The following is a 23,081-nucleotide window of genomic DNA, read 5'->3' as shown; positions in this document are numbered from 1 at the left end:
TCCACAAGGGGATATCAAAGTATAGAATTCACAATAAAACACATATATAAAAATAAATGATATTACATGGGTATATAAAAAGATCTACACGTGTAGAATAGTAAGAACAAGTTTGAAACTAAATCAAATAGAGAGATATAAAGTATCAAAATAAAACCATAATGGGAAACAATGTGTCGTTTCCTAAAAAAAACAGCTGGTGACTAAAAAAGAGGATGATTGAAGTTCCTTTTAAACAAGTGATGGGCCTACTTGGCACAACAGAGTCTGTTGGAGATTTAAAGGTGATCCCTAAATAAGGGCACAGATCCTCAATTGGCACACTGAATGTTCCCACTGTGTAAATATGCAACAAGGAAAATGACTGAGGATATTTTAAACAGGTAATAAGCCTCCTTGGCACAACATAGTCAGTTGGAGGTTTAAAGGTATTCCCTAATTAAGGGCACAATTCCTCAATTAGCACACTGAATGTTCCTGCTGGTAGTATGCAAAAATAGTAAGTATACACTCACAGTGAGGTGGACAAATCCTGAATGATTTCTTAAATAAGGCACAAACTTCAATAGGTATGTATAAAGTCCCGTAGATGATATGCAAAAATCAACTCACAGTTAGATGAATGAATCTTGGAGTAATGATAATGCCGTTTGTCCCCGGTGTTCAACGCGGACTTGTAAGGTCTGCGCTGTAGATGGAGCGCATGGAATGGCAGACGACTGTACGGAGGTACACCAGATCGATCCGAGCGTCCTCGGAGATCAGTGAGTAATGGAACAACTGTGCTTGAGTCCGGTGTGGGTCTAGATGGGACGAGTGGACAATCAAGTGCAGTGACAGAAAAATGCGGTCTCCAAGAACGGGACCAAGGTAGTCCGCTTGTCTCCAAGGCACAGGTGCAGTTCAAAAAAACCCGTGACGAAATGCGTTAAGGGCTTCTTTGATACCTGACTTCCAGAGACACCGGAGTGTCCGGCTGCTCCAGTTGCCATTGCCGTTTTTTTTTAACTGCACCTGTGCCGTGGAGACAAGCGGATTACCTTGGTCCCGTTCTTGGAGACCGCATTTTTCTGTCACTGCACTAGATTGTCCACTCGTCCCATCTGGACCCACACCGGACTCCAGCACAGTTGTTCCATCACTCACTGATCTCCGAGGACGCTCGGATCGATATGGTGTACCTCCTTACAGTCGTCTGCCATTCCATGCGCTCCATCTACAGCGCAGACCTTACAAGTCCGCGTTGAACACCGGGGACAAACGGCATTATCATTACTCCAAGATTCATTCATCTAACTGTGAGTTGATTTTTGCATATCATCTACCGGACTTTATACATACCTATTGAAGTTTGTGCCTAATTTAAGAAATCATTCAGGATTTGCCACCTCACTGTGAGTGTATACTTACTATTTTTGCATACTACCAGCGGGAACATTCAGTGTGCTAATTGAGGAATTGTGCCCTTAATTAGGGAATACCTTTAAACCTCCAACTGACTATGTTGTGCCAAGGAGGCTTATTACCTGTTTAAAATATCCTCAGTCATTTTCCTTGTTGCATATTTACACAGTGGGAACATTCAGTGTGCCAATTGAGGATCTGTGCCCTTATTTAGGGATCACCTTTAAATCTCCAACAGACTCTGTTGTGCCAAGTAGGCCCATCACTTGTTTAAAAGGAACTTCAATCATCCTCTTTTTTTAGTCACCAGCTGTTTTTTTTAGGAAACGACACATTGTTTCCCATTATGGTTTTATTTTGATACTTTATATCTCTCTATTTGATTTAGTTTCAAACTTGTTCTTACTATTCTACACGTGTAGATCTTTTTTTTTATATACCCATGTAATATCATTTATTTTTATTTATGTGTTTTATTGCGAATTCTATACTTTGATATCCCCTTGTGGAATGTATTATTAAACAGTGATTTATTATACATCAGCAGCGCAAGTCTTATTTGTATTTTTTTGACTGAAAAGCTGGCACCACCAGTTCCTGAGTGATGGGGAACTTAGAGACAACTTTAGGCAAAAACTCAGGACGAGTGAGAAGCACTGCTCTGTCCTGGTGAGAAATTAAGAAGGGGGGACTACAGGAAATTGCCCCCAACTCGGATACTCTCCTGGCCGAAGCAATTGCCAGGAGAAACACAGTCTTAAGTGTTAACCTCTTGAGGTCAACCGACTCAAGAGGTTCAAAAGGAGGTCCCTGCAGGACCCGAAGAACCACAGCCAAGTCCCACGGAGCCACTGGAGGCACTAAAGGAGGCTGGATTCTAAGAACACCCTGGAAAAAGGTATGAACGTCAGGCAGTGCAGCGATTCTACGTTGGAACCACACCGACAGAGCCGATACATGAACCTTCAGGGAAGCAAGACGCAAGCCCAGGTCAAGACCTGACTGCAGAAATGCCAAAATCCTAGAAACCCTGAACACCTGAGGATCAAAGTTTCTAGATTCACACCACTGAAAATAAGTGTGCCACACTCTGTGGTAAATCCGTGCAGAGGTCTGTTAACGCGCCCTCAGCATGGTACCGATGACAGAGCTTGAAAAGCCCCGGGACCTTAAGACGGCTGTCTCAAGAGCCATGCCGTCAAAGACCACCGACCCAGATCTGGGTAAATGCAAGGCCCCTGAGACAGCAGGTCCCGACACTGAGGTAGAAGGAACGGAGCATCGACGGACAAGCTCCTGAGATCGGAGTACCAAGGACATCTGGGCCACGCTGGAGCCACCAGCAGAAACGTGCCCCCATCCTGTTTGATTTTTCTTAGTACTCGAGGGAGCAGGGAGATCGGAGGGAACAGATACGCTAGGTTAAATGTCCATTTCACTGACAGCACGTCCACCAGGCTTGCGCCTGCGTCCCTTGTCCTTGAGCCATACACGGGTAACTTGTAATTGTGACGAGAGGCCATCAGGTCCAACTCCGGCAGTCCCCATCTGTCCACGAGAAGTTGAAACACCTCTGGGTGAAGCGACCATTCCCCGGGATGCACGTCGTGACGGCTGAGGAAGTCTGCCTCCCAATTGAGGACTCCCGGGATGAAGACTGCCGAGATCGCTGGAAGGTGGCGCTCCGCCCAAGCCAGGATCTGAGACACCTCTGACATCACAGCTCGGCTGCGAGTTCCTCCCTGGTGATTGATGTACGCCACCGTGGTGGCGTTGTCGGATTGCACCTGCACTGCCCTTCCGTGAAGAGCGGTGCCTGACGACAGCAGAGCCCTGTACACGGCTCGCAGCTCCAGCACGTTTATGGGAAGAACTGCTTCCTCTGCAGACCAACGGCCCCGAAGAGACAACGAGACGGTCACTGTCCCCCAACCTCGGAGACTGGCATCTGTTGTGAGCAGAACCCAGTCCGGGATCCAATAGGGGCGACCCTCGATGAGATGAGCTGGCTGAAGCCACCAAGCTAGAGACTGGCGCACTTCCGAGGACAAAACCAGTGTCTGGGATCGGATCTGGTGAGGCAACCCGTTCCACCCTGATAGAATCTGCCCCTGCAGGGGCTTGGAATGGAACTGGGCAAATTCCACCATGTCGAATGCCGACACCATGGACCCTAGGACTCTCATGGCCGAGTGTACCGACACCCTGGCACTGCTCAGGCAACTGTGTATCCGCAGTTGTAGGGAAGACACCTTTTCCGGAGTCAGGAAAATCCTTTGCTGACGAGCATCCAGAAGGGCTCCCAAATAAACCATCCGTTGTGATGGGATCAGAGATGACTTCTTCCAATTTATCAACCACCCCTGTGCTTGAAGACAAGCAATGGTCAGATGGAGATGTCGAAGTACCTCCGGGGAGCCCGCCAGCAGAAGATCGTCCAGATACGGCAGAAGCCGTATGCCCTGGCCCCGAAGGTGGGCGGCCATAATTGCCATCACCTTGGTGAACACCCTCGGAGCCGTGGAAAGGCCAAAAGGCAATGCCCGAAACTGGTAGTGACATTGCAGGATAGCAAACCTCCGATACCTCTGGTATGCCAGTGCTATGGGCACATGAAGATAGGCGTCCTGGATATCCAGGGAGACCATGTAATCCCCGGGTTCCATCGCCAGAATGATGGAACGTAACGTTTCCATCCTGAACTTCGGAACCCTGAGGTATTTGTTCAGAGACTTCAAATTCAGGATAGGGTGATGAGAAGCATTGGGCTTCTGTACCAGAAACAGAGTAGAATAGTACCCCGTCCCGTGTTGAGACTGCGGAACGGGAACAATGACCCCTGCTTGTAGCAGTACTGGTAGGGATGAGATCCCCACTGTTTTGCTGGTTGTCGGGTGAGTGGCTGGTAAATAAAAATATAGGGACTTTTCAACTCCCTAAAACTTGAGGCTGTCCCTGGAAATTGGGGATACATGAGATATGAATGGTTGCTATGGGCAACATCTCCACTTCTAAAAACTCTCACTTTAGTAAATATGGGTTTTCTTTTCTTTAAACATTGCGCTTTGTGATCAGGACACGTGCCACTACAATCCATCCCTTCTGATCCCTACAGGTAAGAAAGAGACTACCGTTGAGCCTATAAAGCTACAGGTGGATAAAGTGAAGGTGGATGACACAACCTGCGAGATGAATCGTGGCGCGCAGTATGAGGGGACGTTGGCGGTGTCAGTGTCAGGGCTTCCGTGCTTAGCCTGGGACTCGCCAGCCGTTCAGGTGCACAGCCGTAAGGACTTCGTCAAAGAGGTGGTCCTGAAAGAAAATTACTGCAGGAACCCAGACGGGGATGATGAGGGCGTATGGTGCTATGTATCACACCCTAATAAGACGTTTGAATATTGCAACTTGAATTATTGTGGTAAGCAATGACGATAATCAACTTTCATATTGTCTGTCATAGAAAATAATGGATGCTGTGTCACAATTCTAAAGATTATCTTTAGGGGTTTTCTTAGTCTTGTGCTGAGTCCATGTTTTGTATTTTCCTTTACGCTCATCACATTCCAACATCAATATTGGGAATTTTTTTAAGCAGTACCCACACAAATTATACTTTCAGAAGACTCTTTTTTTCTTCTTCATAAAATACCATTAGTCTTTTTGCTCATTCTACAACGTCAAATAAAATTGAACAAAAAAGTGTTGCTGTTTTTTAATTGAACTATTGCGATCGCAGCGATCGCAGCTCCATAATCGCATGCAGGTCTCCTGAGAAAGTATGCTAATGTCCTGCTACAGGTCAGCCAGCGTAGAGGCGCACATCGCTTTCTCATATCCGTAAGACCTCACACTCCTGCTTACACATTGGTAACATCGAGTAACATCGGCCCTCTGCGTACAATTACGGCAGCTTTGATCTGACTCAGGAATTACAAGCCTCACGCAGTGAGTACACAAGCTGCGTATGCCGTCACAGTGGCTAATTTAAGCACGCCCATGTAACGGAGTTCAAATAGACAGGCACGCCTCTGTTTCTCCGACCACTCCCCCGTCACCACCCTCAAATGCTGACGTCCTGTCACTCACTCTGCGATGGCTTTCTTTGTACATGTGTGATTGCAGTGTGATCGCAGTCCTATCCTGCGCCTGCGCACTGTGGTGCATACGCATGTACAGTACTTAACAATCAGCCATCTATGTACGCGGTTGCAAATGCCATCTATGTACGCGGTTGATTTTGAGGTTCTTGCTTCAGTATTAATCCAGGATTCTAGTGAAGTAGATTCCCCAAAGTCGTCCAAAAACACAGCGGGGATGCAAACTGCGTCCATCTCTGTCATCAGACCCTGTGTATATTTTATACGGTGGCAATTGCAAAATACTGTTGTCATCACAATATGGCAGCTGTGGTATAATCTCATACTTAAGTCCCCTAAAACAGCCACATCAAGTCGTCATTATGTATGATAGATTTTGAAATCTGTCACAATAGATTCTTCTGGTTACCATTCTTAATTAGGTTATTACTGAGCACTATTTTGTATGAAATTGTACAATTACTTGATTCACAGATTATGAAGGATTCTAAATAGTCTTCCTTCTATTGCTTTTATATAGTACAGTCCTCAGGCATTCCTCCACATAGAGATGTTTGAGGATCTGAACTGTCAATTTAATGTTTAACCTCACCCCCCTCTCGTTTCCACTACAACATAATTATTGTTTTGTACATTTCAAATTTCGGTCAGTTTAGTATGGGTTTGTATGGTAGACGGCATAACAGCGGATATGTCGACGTGCATTTCCTTCATAGCTTTGTCAAGGTATGAAACAAGATTGTTATGTGGCGTGGTTATTTGAAGCCGACTTTTTGCAACGTTTTTACGCCACGCAAGTGTACCACGTATACATAACTTGCAGGTGTTTGTTTATTTTTTCATTCCGTTGATCATGTGACCTCTCTTCCTCAGTTATAAAAGCAAAATAAATGTTTGTATTACTGTTTTGCATAGGTTTAGCTTAATAGCTTTTTGGTGAGCCTGTTTTGTAATTTAAAGCATATTTAACTTTATATGTTAACAGAAAGTTTTCATGTTTTTTTTTTTCTAACTTTATAAATCCATTTCCTCTGAACACCCAACCTTGCATGTGTCTTGACCTCTCTCTCTGGCAGATGGCCCTATAGATGAGAATCCATGTTCTACCTGTGGCCAGGCAGGCCGCACAGATGATGCACAGCATAAGACGTTCTTTGATACAAACTATTTTGGTCAAGGAGAGGCAGGTGAGGAAAATCTTGTCTGTAATCTGAAAATGCTGCATGATAACATGTCTTATTGTAGTCACTAAATAGAGATGTAAGATTTTAAAGCGCAAAGTCCACTCTACATCCTGGTACCATTTATCTTGCTGTTTGATTTCTACTTCTAAAGACCCACGCTTTAGTAAATATACCCCTAAGTGTTTTGAGTGTCTACTGTCTCCGCTGTCCTTCTGACCTGGCTTGCTTTTTGACCTGCTTTTTGCTTGACCACTTGGGCTTGCTTGAACCTCCTGTTTTGACCTTGGCTACTGACCTCACTTCTATCTGCATAATCCCCTGGCATTGACAAAACTGTTATGTGTACCAAATCTGCTTGCTGACCATGCTACAGCCTGTCACAGGGGCCATTTATCAACAAACTTTATCATACGCAACAAGTTTTAAAACTCGTTGTGTATGATAAATGGCGTTCCAGCCAATCAGAAACATACAATTTCTTAAAATAAATATGCACATGTTAAATCATCATACTGCAATGTACCAAATACAGTAATACAATTCTTTTGCGCATATGAATTACTAGCTGAAGTACCCGGTGTTGCTCTGGTTTAAATCTTCAATTTATTACGTTAGGTATCCCAGACCTATTGCCCACCCCTCTATGATGTTTTCATCCAAATCCACCCAGTGGAAGGCTCCCCTGGTCAAAGTTCTGTCCAGCGTACACAAACGGGAGGTCCGACCGGGACCTCAACCCTCTAGTATGTCTTCTGGGATCCAATGTTACCACTCTGAAGTGTTCGTCAAAATTCTGCCCAGCGGACACCAACGGGAGGTCCGACCCTAACTCCCCTAAAACATACTTGCCAACTCTCCCTCATTGTCAGGGAGACTCCCTGAAATAGCAGCAATCTCCCTGTCTCCCTGAAGAGTCTACCAATCTCCCTCATTTCACCTTACCCCATTATGACACTGTTATATAAAATAAAAAACAGAGATATATACATTCAAATTGGATTATTAGTATAATTTCTCTGCATTGGTTATTATAAGGCACAATGATCCCTATGGTTACATGTATTTTCTGAGAAGTATCAGTGTGTTTTCATCAACAAGTAGATCTTACTAACTGCTTTGGGGCTCATTTACATGTGGATGTAAATCAATTTTATGACACGCCTCTGAGATGTATCAGTACACGCCCACTTTACCGCTGCGCTCATAGGTGCTGCTTTCACAATCTCCCTGAAATGCTTTTTCAAAAGTAGGCAAGTATGCCCTAAAACCTGGCCAGGATCCAACTGTCCCCGTGCAGGAGCAATGATGAGTTGTTCCAGCGCTCGCCATGAGTAGGAATGTTAATTATCATATCGTAATATATTGAATGTGGCCCTAAATCTGTATAAGGAACTACAAGTCCCATATAAACAACTGCCTGTCCAAATATTTATAAACAAATAGGAGAGGTGATTCACATGAGATATACAAGCACAATTTCACGATGGTAGTCCAGAATATGACGCCAGAACCAGCCTCCAATGTGGAAGGTACCCAAAAAGATGAGCCTCTTAAAGCAAGAGATGCGTTTGAGGGACCGAGCTGTCCCGAATAAAGGTGGAAGAAAAACTGGTCCAGCAAGAGTTTGCGGCCATACGCATTTTATTGCTGTAGTATAGCACTTCTTCAGAGGGCAAAAATAATATGGGACCCTGAACCAGAGCTACACACTCACACAGGCTGATGCAGTGTTGAGCACAGGCCCATAGTGTAGATGTACCTTGTGATTGTGAGCACTGTGCATGCTCCGTAGCCAAGCACTCACATACGGCGGCGATTGTGAGTCATTAGCATCACGGTCACACCCCCATGTGCAGCTGAATGGGCATAACTGGGTGTTACTGGGGCATCAATTTGCTGCAGCCCCCCTTATGTGTGTAAGCAGAATTGGCGGCTGTCCTGAGTTGTGTGTATACAAAGACTGATCTGATTAACTGATGAACTGTGATAATGATGACTGATATTGATCCAAATGTATAGATAAGGGCGGTGCAGCCAAATAGATGGATGGCTCACGCTGTGAATATATTGACTAATACCCACATTTAGATTTGAGGACGCCATGCAGATGCAATTGCTGACAACTTGGCTCCAGCTCTGATCTTCTCCTAAGGTGGTCTGTAATGAGAAAGCTGTGACATATTGGGGGCTGGTACCTATGTGTGTGTGACTTGTCAATCCTGGTAACGTCCATTATTTCATCATCTCGGTCTCTGCGTGCAGTGTGTGGTGTGAGGCCGCTCTTCGAACAGAAGAAAATAGAGGACAAGACCGAGCATGAGCTCCTGGAATCCTACATCCAAGGCCGGGTTGTTAATGGAGAGGAGGCCAAGCATGGTAGCGCGCCATGGTAGGAGAACAAAATGTGGTTTCACTAATACATATTGTTACACTGGAGTCTGATGTATAAATCTTCATAGATAATCTCTATTGACTTCCAGAATGATCTATTTTTGCCTTGTAAGTTGAAAATAGCTATACAACTTTAAGTTTGAGATATCAATGAAGGTCTGTGGGCCGCAATCTAGATTCTCAATAATACTCATCTACTCTCCCGGAAGTCCAGGAGACTTCCTAATTTTAGGCAGCCCTCCAGGGCTCCCTAGAGCAGTGTTTCTCAAACTCATTCATCAAAGAGCACTAACAGTGCATGTTTTCCAGGTCTACTCACAGAATCACAATAGCTCCACCTGTGGATCTTTTAAAATGTGTCATCCCGGAACAGGGTTGCCATCAGAAATTGTAGGGCTTGGGACTGACAAAATTGGCAGGCTCCCCCCCTTCCCCCTCCTCCTTATTCCTACAAAAAAAAAAGTTGACCAAAAAATATCAAGCCTGCCCTCTATTGTGTTCAGTCAGCCCCACCTTACTGTATGTGTGTCCCGCCAGACCCCATTTCACTGCATACAGCCAGCCCCCCTTATGTGCGTCCTGCCAGGCCCCCTTATGTGTGTCCTACCAGCCCCCCTTGTGTCCAGCCAGCCCCCTTTATGTGTGTCCAACCAGCCCCCCTTATGTGTCCAGCCAACCCCCCTTATGTGTCCATCCAGCCCCCCTTATGTGTCCATCCAGCCCCCCTTATGTGTCCATCCAGCCCCCGTATGTGTCCAGCCAGCCCCCCTTATGTGTGTCCAGCCAGCCCCCTTTATGTGTGTCCAGCTGGGCCCCTTTCTGCGTGTCCAGCTAGGCCACCTTCTGTGTATCGAGCCCCCCGCCCCTTCAAGGCACAGCACGTTTGAACTTACCCGATTCGCGTGCAGTCTCCTATCCGGGGCAATGATGCACCCGTGCGTTTCTGGACGGACCAGAGCTTTTAGAGATGCGGTGGGTCCTAGTTGTATGGGGGCGCTGTAGGAGAGGACTTCCCCTCCTTTCTGACAACTGCCCGAGCGTGGGACTCCAGTCCCGGTAGTCCCGCCTGATGGCGGCCCTGGCCAGGAATAGAACCAAGCACTGTGCTTCCTGATGAATGAGTTTGGGAAACACTGTCCTAAAGTGTAGGCCAGTGTCTGAGATCGGCCCACTTCCTCAAGGATCCACAGCGCAATTTTCCATGACTCGTGTCATCAAGGCTCTGCAATTTACAGCGCCATATCTCCTGTACCTGAGCTTTCCCCTCTGGCATCTCCTGGAGGCCCTGGTAAAAGGCAGCAACATTGTTTTAATCTGTGGCCTAATTATCCTGATTTATTCCATCTGCATAAAACACAAAACAACAGTACTCTATATGTGTGTCTTATAATAAATAATATGCTCTCTAACCTTGCTCATTACTGTACACAGGCAGGTGATGCTGTTTAAGAGGAGTCCTCAGGAGTTGCTCTGTGGGGCCAGTCTAATAAGTGACCGCTGGGTGCTGACAGCTGCTCATTGCATCTTCTACCCTCCCTGGGATAAGAATTTCACAGTTGACGACCTTCTGGTGCGGATAGGAAAACACTTTCGTGCAAAGTAAGAGAATTTTTATACAGTCCCATTCATCACTGATTATACAGCTTCATTTACCAACAATATTACACAGCATCACTGATGGGTAATATCATACAGTCCCATTCATCACTGATTATACAGCTTCATTTACCAACAATATTACACAGCATCACTGATGGGTAATATCATACAGTCCCATTCATCACTGATTATACAGCTCCATTTACCAACAATATTATACAGCTTCACTGATGGGTAATATCATACAGTCCATTCATCTGCAAATAATACAGCTTCCTTTACCAACAATATTACACAGCATCACTGATGGGTAATGTCATATATTCCCATTTACCACCAATTATACAGCTTAATTTACCAACAATATTACACAGCATCACTGATGGGTAATATCATACAGTCCCATTCATCACCATGTCATGATACCAAGATGGGGTGACCATGCCTTCTGCAGCAAGTGTAGTGAGCCTCCATATGTTTGATCCCTTCCCCTAGTACCGGGTTCCTACAGATTTCCTGGTTCTCCTGAGTACTAGGTCCCTACAGATTTCCTGGCGCCCCTGAGTATGTCATCTTGCTGTAAAATAAAACCTATGCATGGATCTTAAAAAAGTTGTATTAATTAAGCATCAGATCTGTGAAGGAACAACACTATAGGCCTGTTTTCAAGTCAGGCACAAAGTAAAGGCGGGTATACACTAGCCGATTAAAATGAGCAATTGAACGATAAGGATATCGTTATCGCTCAATCGTTGATTAATCGTTCATAAATCAGGCATGAAAATTTAAAAAACGACCAGCGATGTGTGCTCCCGCTGGTCATTTCCGACATCAATCATCGCCTGAACATGCTGGTCAATCTGACGATAACGACAGATTGACCATGTTCAAAAATGAGGGAGGGTGCTTACACCGAATGACATATCGTTCAGTGTAGGCACTGCAGGGGGAGATGAACGACTGTACTATTACAATGTTGTAATCATACTGTCATTCCACTATCTGCTAGTGTATACGCTCACTCGCGTCACAAGGGGGGAGCGGTCCGCACCGGGTGTCACCAGCTGAGGGGTGACACCAAAGTGCTGGCTCCCCCTCAGTGACAGGAGCCGGGTGCTGCATTATGTGCAGCACTCGGCTCCTTGCTCAGCGAGGGAGCCAGCACTCAAACAGGCTGGTCCCCGGCGGGCAGCCTGCACCTCCAGCACCCCCGGTGTAACAAAAAACGGGGGTTCGGCCTGTGGGGCCACGCCTTCACCCGCCAGGCTACGCCCACCCGCGAGACCACGTCCCCTAATCTTCCAGCCGCCTGGCTGAGCCGTGAAGGGTATCTGTCCTCCCTACCCGCACCAGGTGCGATTTCAGGTAAGGACGCCACTGGATACGCACCTTAACTGTTTTTGCGTGAAGCCGCAGAAGATAGATTTACTGCCTTAAGCTAATGTGAGAGCCCGTACGTCTTCAAGCCGGAAGCCGCACCCCCCAACGATTTTATGCATACTGCAGGAACTGACATCCTCATTAGTATCGTCACTTGCACCAACCCCATACTAGGTCTGTCAGAAACAGGCTACTTTTCTGCATATGCACGACTCAGAACCGCAAATAGCTTTAGCTACACGCCCATGACAATAACACGAGACAGATCTCTTGTGTGTTGCGGCCCAGTTTCAGCCCATTTCATGCAAAGTGAGATCCGGTAGAGATCCGTTTGACTCAGAATCCATAGTAGGTTTGCACAAATGCGTAGAATGGCTTCTGCGCTTTAGGGTAACAATCACTATTTGCGCCCCCGTGAACAGAGATCTGTCTTCAGAATCAGGCTTTATGGGCTTCATTCGATGTTTGTCCAGTGCGCATGCGCACGAGGGAGCCGGCTCCTTCGTGCTCCTTCGTGAGACCTGCTACGACCGACAGCACCGGTCGTAGCGGGTCTCTTTCCAAAGGGGGCGAGCTGTCGATGTTGATTGACAGCTCGCCCCGTTTGGAAGGCGTTTGGCAGCCCAAATGGAGGCGTTCCCATGGGAACGCCTGCCGTTTGGGGGAGGCCCCACTGACATCACTAATGATGTCAGTGGAGGGCTTCCGGCTCTATCAGAGCCAGAAGCTCTCCGGGGCTTACGACAAATGAGACCCTACCCTAGGGTCTCGTCGTAAGCCCCGATGGTCTATGACCATCGTGACCATCACCCTAGCGGTCATTAGAGCTGTGGGTGTAAACCCACAGCCTAACGACCGAAACAGAGGCGGCCGGTGAGGATGCAAGGGGCCGCCCAGTTTCTCAGCGACCGCTTGCATCCTCCGACCGCCTCTGAATGAGGGCCTATGGGCCTGATTCAGAGCCGCTCGTAAGCGGCCGCTCGTTCGTTCCGAGCGATGTTTGCACAACTGCGCATGCGTACGGATCGTAATACGCATGCGCGAACCAGTCAGTGCGGCCGAAAATCGTTTGTTCGCTAAATAGCGAATGCCTGCTATTTTGAGTGACAGGAGGAGGCGTATGTGGGTGGTAACAGGGGAAGGTGCTTGAAAATGGGGAGTGGAGATCCGAACGCAGGCGTGCTTAAAGGTCAAAACGGGCGTTTTATGGGTGTGCATAATTAATACAGCAGCGTCATTGACCACGTCACTGGGTTATTTTATAGTCAGAACTGCTCGCATGATTGCGGTAGGAAAAACCAACCACAAGAATAGCGAGCAGTTCATACGCTGGTCGATGTACTTGATTAATCTAATAAATAGCGGACATTACGTAGGATGCGAGCGGCCAGGGGGCGTAGTTTTCCAAAAAACGACCGCAAGTTTTGTTCGCTCGTTCAGACCTAGAGGCGTGAACAGACCGCAAAGAGCGAACGGTTCATTTGAATAGCCACCCCTTTTTTCTGAACGAGCGAGCGCAAATAGCGTCCGGCTCTGAATCAGGCCCTATGTGAGTAATAGAAAGAAGTGCCGCCACTGTTTAATTTAGCCCTATTTTATGCTAATTAATGGAATTATAAACTAATGTGACTACAGTAGTGATTCCAGCCATAGAGAGGAGGGAGTCCTGGCAACCGCAACCCCTCCCTAAGTGTGCCGCTTGGTTTTAGGTTGATTTTAAAATATGTAATGTTTTAGTTTTTCTATTTTATCCATTTAAATAAATGTACAATCTACCAGACAGAATAAAATAAACAATGGACCGTAAATGTTTAATGTTGGCTGTTTTTTTCCTGCCCATGTAGGTACGAGAGGACAACAGAGAAAATCCTGCAGCTTGAACGCATTATTGTCCATTCCAAGTACAACTGGAAAGAAAATCTTGACCGCGATATTGCACTTATGCAACTGAAAAAGCCTCTAACCTTCACCAATTATATCCACCCTGTCTGCCTGCCCACGCTGGAGATTGCACAGCGGTAAGGGGCCCTCCAGTAACCAGCCAATGCTTGGTCTAGACAACAAATGGCCTCCAAATCCTGACATATTGCGTCAAGTCAGTGGTGCCTGGTCTCTCTGTTATCTGACACAAATGGTCTCTTTACAGGTTAGAGCATTCAGGACACAAAGGTAGAGTTACAGGATGGGGGAACCTTAAGGAATCATGGACGACAGGAGGCCCACAGCTGCCCCAGGTCCTCCAGCAGATAAATCTTCCTCTTGTTGACCAGGATACATGCAAAGCCTCCACTAAGATAAAAGTAACAGAAAACATGTTCTGCGCAGGTAAATAAGTGGATTTTCTGGATTCAAAAATGTTTTGGTTAATTTTGAAACTATGCTCCATCATCATGTATGTGTACATTTTAAAATGAAGCCTGTTTTGCCTATAAAACTTTACCATCACCTGTTCTAATATGCTAGATACACACAGATTGACTGTTTTGTCTATTTATTAATTTGCAACAACTGTACAATGGCTGTGAGTCTTTGTTTCACGGATGTCATGAAGAATGTTGGACTGTCATAGGACTACGCACACAACTGTCACCTATATTTTTACAGGTTACAGTCCTGAGGACAACGTGAGAGGGGATGCCTGCGAAGGGGACAGCGGAGGTCCCTTTGTCATGAAGGTATTTGTAAAAAAATATTTTCATCCTTATGTTTCGAAGAGATTCTTAAGATTCAGGGGGAGATGTATCAAATCTTGGAGAGAGGTAAAGGGGGAGATTTATCAAAGCTTGGAGAGATAACCTAGGGAGAGATAAAGTACCAACAGGTGAAGAATAGCATTTAGCTATTTCTTTTGGGAAAAATAACTATGGCCATCAATTTTGGGGTACATGAAAATGGGTGCAAGCATATTTTTAAAAAATTCTTCAAAAATACACCTGCCGCTACCACCCGCAATGAAGAAAACACCTGCCGCATACTTGGGAACTCCTCTGGAATCAATTTTTTTTTTACTTTTTTTGTCACACATTACTTTTAGGGGACATTCCCAGGGGTGCAGGCTATTATTTTATAACCTGCACCTCTAAACCCCAATTCTGCACTTTTTCTCGCCACGTATTCAGAGGAGAAAACTTATCCCCGTTGTTTTACAAAGACTTTTCGCACCGGCGAAAAGTCATTGAAATTGAATACGGGGATAATGGAAACAGGCGAAAATAACCCGTTTTCGCCTCAAATTGAATATGGCCCTTAATCTTTCTCCAAGGTTTGGCACATCTCCCCCAGATTCTCCCCACAGTTACACATCTTATTACCATTAAATCTACCTTACAACAACAAACCCATTTTAGACTGAAGACATGCTCAGTGGCGGGCTGGGCCGGGGGGCAGTGTGCCATGTGCCCCGCGGGCCACGGGCAGTCTGTGTCTCTGTGACACAGGCTGTACCGCGTGTGTAGCGCTGACCGGACGGAGTGTGTTTGTTTTGATCAGCAGCCAATGAGAGTCTGACAGACTCTCATTAGCTGCTGCTGCGCCCACTGCAGGAGCTGCTCCATCTTCCAGCTCCCGCAGTGGGTAATGGGGGAGGGGTCATGACGTCTCTCCCGTAATGCAGAGCGGCCCGGCCCGGGAGGACAGATGGAGGAGCGGATGGCGGCAACGGGAGCGGGGATTCAGGTGTTTTTTTTTTTTTTTAATACGTGTGTCTACTTGGGGGGGGGGCTGGTACTACAAGGGGGAGACCACTACTGGGGGCACTGCAAGGGGGGACTACTACTACAGGGGGCACTACAAGGGGGGACTACTACTACTGGGGGCACTACAAGGGGGGGGACTACTACTACTGGGGACTACTACCACTGGGGGCACTACAAGGGGGGGACTACTACTACTGGGGGCACTACAAGGGGGGACTACTACTACTGGGGACTACTACTACTGGGGGCACTACAAGGGGGGGACTACTACTGGGGGGCACTACAAGGGGGGGACTACTACTACTGGGGACTACTACTACTGGGGGGCACTGCATAGGGGGGAGGGGACTACTACTAGGGGCACTACATAGAGGGGAGGGGACTACCACTGGGGGTATTGAGGGACCGCTGCTGGGGGCTCTATATAAAAGGCAATACTGGGGGTACTGCATAGGGGGAAGACTGCAACTGGGGCCACTATTTAAGGGGCACTGCATAAGGGTTATCACTATTTGGAGAACTGCATGGGGGGTGGACTGCTATTGGGGGCACTATATAAGGAGCACTGCATAGGGGGTACCACTATTGGGGGCACTATATAAGGGTCTTACTACTGGGGGCACAAGGGGCACTGCACAGGGGGGGCACTATATAAGGGGCTTACTACTGGGGGCACAAGGGGCACTGCACAGGGGGGACCACTACTGGGGGCACTGTATAAGGGGCACTGAATAGGGGGGATCACTACTGGAGGCCTGCATAAGGGGGTCCTCTCCTGGGGCACAGGGGGGCACTGCATATGGGCACCACGACAGGGGGCTGCCCTTTATTCTTACTTTACATTAATCCCATATGGACCCGCCTCCTCCCTGGAACACTTGAAGGGGGGGGCAACGTAGCACGCACGTTCTTCAGGCACTCTGGCTACACGCTACTCCTCTGCCAGGGCCGCCTGCATGCATTTGCCCCCCAGGCTAAAAGTTGCCAGCCAGCCCCTGGACATGCTATAGAAGTGCTCCCATTAATGATTACTGGAAAAATCTCCTCAATGAACCTTTCTTATTCCAGCCTGCTCAGACACTCACCCTTGCTAATGTCCCCTGTAGAACTTTGAACAAATATGTTGCTCTGGAGATATGTTACCTTCAAACAGACTAAGGGGCCTATGTACTAAGCCTTGGGGAGAGACAAACAGGATGGAGATAAAATGTGCCAGCCAATCATCTACTGTAATTTTTTCAAACACAGCCTGTAAAGTGACAGGAGCTGCTTGGTTGGTACTTTAGCTCTCCCCAAGGCTTAGTCCATAGACCCCTAAACAGCTACTGTGGCTTGGTAAATCTTTTCCAGTGTCAGCCCTGGCTATATAAATATTACTGGAGCCATAATGGAAGTTCCTCAGGCACTTGCACATGTGTGTCCACCGTCCAGGTTTACGCCATAAGCAAGGGCGAAATGAAAAGTCAAATATTTGGCCTTTGGTCAGTGTCCTGCTATGCTTCCGTTTTACCATGTGATCGCTTTTCCATCTTACCAGCACCGCATGCCAAGTTACCAAGTCTCTTCTCCTCCTAGGACCCAATAACCAGCCGCTGGTACCAGATGGGAATTGTGTCATGGGGTGAAGGATGTGACCGCGATGGGAAGTACGGCTTCTACGCAAATGTGCGCCGCCTGCGGAAATGGATTATGAAGTCCATAGAGGTTTAGAGCAACAGGGATGTTACTGTGCACCGATCTGCCGCACCATAGACCACCAATGTATTCCAACACAGCGCAACCAAGTCATCTTTATGCATGTCAATAAAATTGATGAAACACTTCCTCACTGACTTTGTGTCATAACAATAAGAATGCGTACATAATATAATAATATATGTATATATATATATATATATATATATATATTATGTGTAAGAAATGAAAAAAGAAAGCGCCTACTAGTGTCTAAAAAATATAAATGAACCACAGGTGAGACCAAAAATGAGGATTATTTCACTACTTATCTGGTAAAGAATTCTTCGGTCATATGACCATTGGGAGAAATATTTGGAAAAAAAAAAGAACCAACGTAGTGTGTATTGTACCGCACTGTATGTTATTATATAGAACACAAGGAAAACTTAAATTAGACCCTTTTTTATGAGAAACAATCTTTTCCCAAGATATAGCTCAATCAAGAGGTCATAATAGGTTTTTCAATGTTAAAAAAAGTTTTTTAATAACACAGTGACATAAAATGGTAAAAAAACACACGTACAAGAAAAGTAAATATTATATGCTTATCTGTTCAAGGAGGATCAAGGTACAGCAAAACCCAAGGTACAGCAAACCCAACGCGTTTAGGGCCTGATTCAGAGCCGCTCGTAAGCGGCCGCTCGTTCGTTCCAAGCGATGTTTTCCCAACTGCGCATGCGTACGGATCATAATACGCATGCGCGAACCAGTCATTGCGGTCGAAAATCGTTTGTTTGCTAAATAGCGAATGCCTGCTAATACGAGTGACAGAAGGAGGCGTATGTAGGTGGTAACAGGGGAAGGTGCTTGTAAACGGGGAGTGGAGATCCGAACGCAGGCGTGCTTAAAGGTCAAAACGGGCGTTTTATGGGTGTGCATAATTAATACAGCAGCGTCATTGACCACGTCACTGGGTTATTTTATAGTCAGAACTGCTCGCAAGATTGTGGTAGGAAAAACCAACCACAAGAATAGCGAGCAGTTCATACGCTGGTCGATGTACTCGATTAATCTAATAAATAGCGGACATGACGTAGGATGCGAGCGGCCAGGGGGCGTAGTTATCCAAAAAACGACCGCAAGTTTTGTTCGCTCGTTCAGACATAGAGGCGTGAACAGACCGCAAAGAGCGAACTGTTCATTTGAATAGCCACCCCTTTTTCCTGAACGACCATCCGCAAATTGCGTCCGGCTCTGAATCAGGCCCTTAGTCTCTAGGACTTCATCAAGTCCTACAGATGAAACGCGCTGGGTTTGCTGTACCTTGGGTTTTGCTGTACATTGATCCTCCTTTTTTTTGTTGGTTCTTTTTTTTTTTTTTCCATATATTTCTCCCAATGGTCATATGACCGAAGAATTCTTTACCAGATAAGTAGTGAAATAATCCTAATTTTTGGTCTCACCTGTGGTTCATTTATATTTTTTAGACACTAGTAGGCGCTTTCTTTTTTCATTTCTTTATATTCACTTTGGGTACCAATCCCTATCACTAATTGGGAGCAGCCACTTAATTATTATTTATTTAAGGTGTGTCACATGTAGATAAAGAATTAATCTTTCTTTGTATATGTTGCATCTAATTGCTTGGAGTGTTATTTTACAAATCAGTGCGCCTCTACATTCCCTATTGCCAGGACGTGAGAGCCTGTGTTGGTACTTGTAGTTCTGCAGATCACAAAACCACATTGTATACTTCGGGCCTTGATAAGATTAGCCAGCCTAATGTTTGTTGGGGATGTAGGCCCTCATTCAGAGCCACTCGCTAGCGGCAGTACGCTCGTCCCGAGCGATGTTCGCACATCTGCGCATGCGTACGGTTTTTAGTACGCATGCGCGAACCAGTCAGTGCGGCCGAAAATCGTTGGTACGCAATATAGCGAGGGCCTGCTATTTTGAGTGACAGAATGAGGCGTATGTGGGTGGTAACAGGGGAAGGTGCTTGAAAACGGGGAGTGGAGATCCGAACGCAGGCGTGCTTAAAGGTCAAAACGGGCGTTTTAAGGGAGTGCATATTTAATACAGCAGCGTCATTGACCACGTCACTTGGTTTTTTTAAACTCAGAACTGCTCGCAAAATAGCGGTTGAAAACACCAACCACAAGAATAGCGAGCAGTTCATACGCTGTACGATGTACTCGATTAATCTAATAAATAGCGGACATGACGTATGGTGCGTGCGGCCAGGGGGCGTTTTTATAAAAAAAACGAGCGTATGTTTTGCTCGCTCGTTCAGACTTAGAGGTGGGAACAGACTGCAATTTGCGAACGGATCATTTGAATAGCCACCCCTTGTTTTTGAACGAACGACCACAAATAGCGAACAGCTCTGAATCAGGCCCGTAGTTATTATCCCGGCTGCCGGAATCCAACCCGCTTGTTGTAACTCTGATTGTACTGGACTTTTAATTTGCAATTAAATTTAAATATTTGATATCTCTAGAAATCTTCATTTTGTATTTAACAAGAATTAATTGCAGCAAAATGCAACAGATTCATTCAAACAACTAACAGGTTAGGGACAAACACTGATACACACTCACTTTCCGAAGGAGCACTATACCAAGGCCTCAGTATCAGGCATCCACAAGGATGTTTATGGGGGAGAACAAAAGAGAAAGAAGGACTCCTGGAAAGGGCTCACCCCAACAGGGGAGAGAGACAAAGATCTATGAGGGGTATTCAATATGAAACGTTAACTTCACTGTCGAAGTTAACGTTTCATATCGGAGTTTTTACTTGCGTTAAAGTATCGGGCGCGCGCCCGCTTATCCCCGTATTCAATATAAAATTAACGAAAACGGGAGCCTCCGAAGTTGGATTTGCGTAAAGTTACGAATTTTTCCTTAAAAAAATTGTAAGACCCTCCTAAAGTTGTAAAAGCATGGGGGATCACTATGGGTACCCCCGTTTTAGCCTTTAAATGAAAGTCAGGGAATTAAATAGCCGCAGCAGGTGTTTTTTTCCCGACATTGAAGTGTTGCAGAAGAGCACTTAGGTTATTTTTTTCGTTTTTTTAAGTGGTCCCATCAAATTTGGGGTACATGAAAATGGGTACTAGCATATTTTTAAGTCCCTAAAGTAAGTTTTTAAAAATTCTGCATTTGTGCACCTGCCGTTATAATTCTATTCTAGAAAACACCTGCCGCATACTTGCAGAATAGCCCTGAACCTACTTCCCTATTGTTAAACAATTTTTTCCCATTTTTTTTTTCACCCCAATTTTTAAATTAATTTTTTGGGGTGTCCCTATTTTTTTTTTACTTTTTTTGACACAGTTCTTTTTTAAATGTCAGTCCCAGGGGTACAGGCTATTTTTTTTAAGCCTGCACCCCTAAACCCCAATTCTGCACTTTTTTTCGACACCTATTCAATGGTGAAAAGTTATCCCCGTTTTTTATCAAAGACTTTTCAAAACTGCGATAAGTCTTTGATATTGAATACAGTGTAAAACTAAAACCTGCGATAATGACGTCATAGCTCCAATATTAAAGCAAAAATGATGTTATCGCACCCATATTGAATACCTCTATATGTCTAAAACATACCTTTTATTAAATATAATTAAAATTATCATCTGGCATAGTATTACAACCAAAAAAATAGTGCAAGACAGAAACAAAAAATACATTAAAATAGATAATAATAATAATGTGTACAGCAATATGCACTAATGTCTATAGGTACAAATACTATTTATGCCCACTGTTGATGTCTATATAGAACGTTAGTTAGAATCTAATTTCAAACAATAGACCCTCAACAATGATCCTTCTGATATAGACAAAGTGTTAATAATATCACATAGTACCTGTGCTATATACACAGAAATGTGACCCTGGACTATCTCCTATAATCTGGACAGCCATTACGGCTTATATTATATCTACCTTTTAACCAAATAGACACATTTGTAGAAAGTAAATACATGTAAACTAAATAGTCACATTTATCAGTTAAAAATAAAACTTTATTTAAAATCTATCTAACAGTAGGACGTCCGTGCTTCAAGCCATATCTACTATTCTATTCTATCCAAAGCCAAGATATAAGCTGTGAGTATGGTGTCAATAGAACTGGAACTGGCAGCACTGAGAAACTGTAACCAGCGGCGGAACTGCCGGAGACAATTGAGTCAGTTGCCGCCGGGCGCCAGCCGTGAAGGGGGCAACTCCTCCATTGTCACCAGTTCCGTGTCCTGCTGTGCCTGTGCTGGAACAGAGGAGTCGCCGAGCTGAGCCCCGATCTGCATCAGCAGCGCTCCTCCTGACTGGACTGCTCTGACGGCGGACGGCGTCACATAACGTGACCTCCACCCTCCCTGAGGCTGAACCTGCCCGACTGAGGAGCCGGAGGAAGACAGTTCGGCGGGCTTGGGTGTGTAAGGGCTGTGCAGCAGCAGTCACTGTGGGGGCACTGGAGCGTGGACGGGAATCAGTGCTGCCGGCAGCTGTCGCTGGGGAGCGGATGGGAGTCGACAGAGGCTGAGCAGTGGCTTCTGTGGCTGAAAAACATAGTAAGTGCAAGCCGTATGGGCTGAGGGGAGTGTGTGTGTGCAGGGCCGCCAAGAGCCAAGGCGGGCTACGGTAATAGGGGGCGTGGCCTAATCTCGGAAGGCGTGGCCACGCCCCCTTGCTGAAAAAAAGAAAAAAGATTTGCAGCGCCGCATGCCGGGGAGGGGGGCGCTCTGAGCCCCCTCAGCCCAGCGCAAAGCCAGGGGGGGCGCGATCAGTGTGATCTCTCCCCCGCACAGGCATAGGAGACTGCTGTGGATGCTGCTCAGCAGCCACGAGCAGTCTCCAACTGCAGCTCAGCACATGCTGTGTGCTGGGCTGCTGTGAGGGAGGGGGGGGCGGCGTCGGACCCGGGCCCCCGCCGGGCCCCTCAGGAAGCCCGGGCCCGGGTAATCTGTACCCGCTCCCCCCCCTCTCGGCGCCCGTGTGTGTGTGTGTGAGATGGGGGATGTGTGTCTGTGTGGGGAGTCTGTGTGAGATGGTTGAAGTGTGTGGGTGGAGTGCGGTGCCTGTGTGAGCCAGGGAGCTGAGTGAGGGGGTGGAAAGCTGTATGGGGAGATCTGAGGCAGCTTTGTGTGTGTAGGGGGGTGGGGGGGGGATGGGATCTGAGTGACAGGGGAGAGCTGTGTGAGGGATCTATAAACTGAACGCATTTATATATAGACTGATCTGGGGCGCCAAAGTGGGATATTTATTAATTACTAGTCTCGATAAGAATAATTTTGTATCGCCGCTATACGCCTGTGCGCGTAAATATATTGATAGATATATATATATATAATATATATATATATATATGCACTTTATTTATTTTTCCTTTTCTCGGGGTGGGGGGGGGGCACGCCTCTAACTTGCCTCCAGGCGACTGCGATGAACTTGCGCCACTGACTGTAACAGATCACTACACTGTGAGGAGGGTCATCAATGACAGTTGGGGCTGAGCTTTCCTAATGAGTGATGTCACAGAGACTGTGGGGGTGACTCAATGAGGAGCGATGCCGGTATTGCAGTGTGCGCACGTCAGCCACACTTACAGTAGCTCCTACATCGCTTATATAATACACATCCCTATAGGGCTGCAAA

At 46.2% G+C, this 23,081-nt stretch overlaps 1 protein-coding gene across 1 annotated transcript in view; it reads left to right on the top strand.

Moving 5' to 3' along the window:
• The window catches only part of F2 (coagulation factor II, thrombin), a 38,229-nt gene extending 20,710 nt beyond the window's left edge, over positions 1-17,519 (top strand). Inside the window, exons 8-15 of the mRNA XM_088461530.1 lie at positions 4,520-4,822; positions 6,578-6,688; positions 8,948-9,074; positions 10,508-10,675; positions 13,900-14,073; positions 14,202-14,380; positions 14,660-14,730; positions 17,326-17,519. Of these exons, the coding sequence (XP_088317656.1) occupies positions 4,520-4,822; positions 6,578-6,688; positions 8,948-9,074; positions 10,508-10,675; positions 13,900-14,073; positions 14,202-14,380; positions 14,660-14,730; positions 17,326-17,460 (1,268 nt within the window). The 3' untranslated portion in view covers positions 17,461-17,519. The remainder of the gene's footprint in view (positions 1-4,519; positions 4,823-6,577; positions 6,689-8,947; positions 9,075-10,507; positions 10,676-13,899; positions 14,074-14,201; positions 14,381-14,659; positions 14,731-17,325) is intronic.
• Positions 17,520-23,081: the final 5,562 nt, after the last annotated feature.

This window comes from Taudactylus pleione, unplaced genomic scaffold, assembly GCF_031769625.1.
Source record: "Taudactylus pleione unplaced genomic scaffold, aTauple2 ptg001060l, whole genome shotgun sequence".
Lineage (NCBI taxonomy): Eukaryota > Metazoa > Chordata > Amphibia > Anura > Myobatrachidae > Taudactylus > Taudactylus pleione.
Note: the sequence above shows the minus strand (reverse complement) of the source record. Positions and strands in the feature narration are given on the sequence as shown.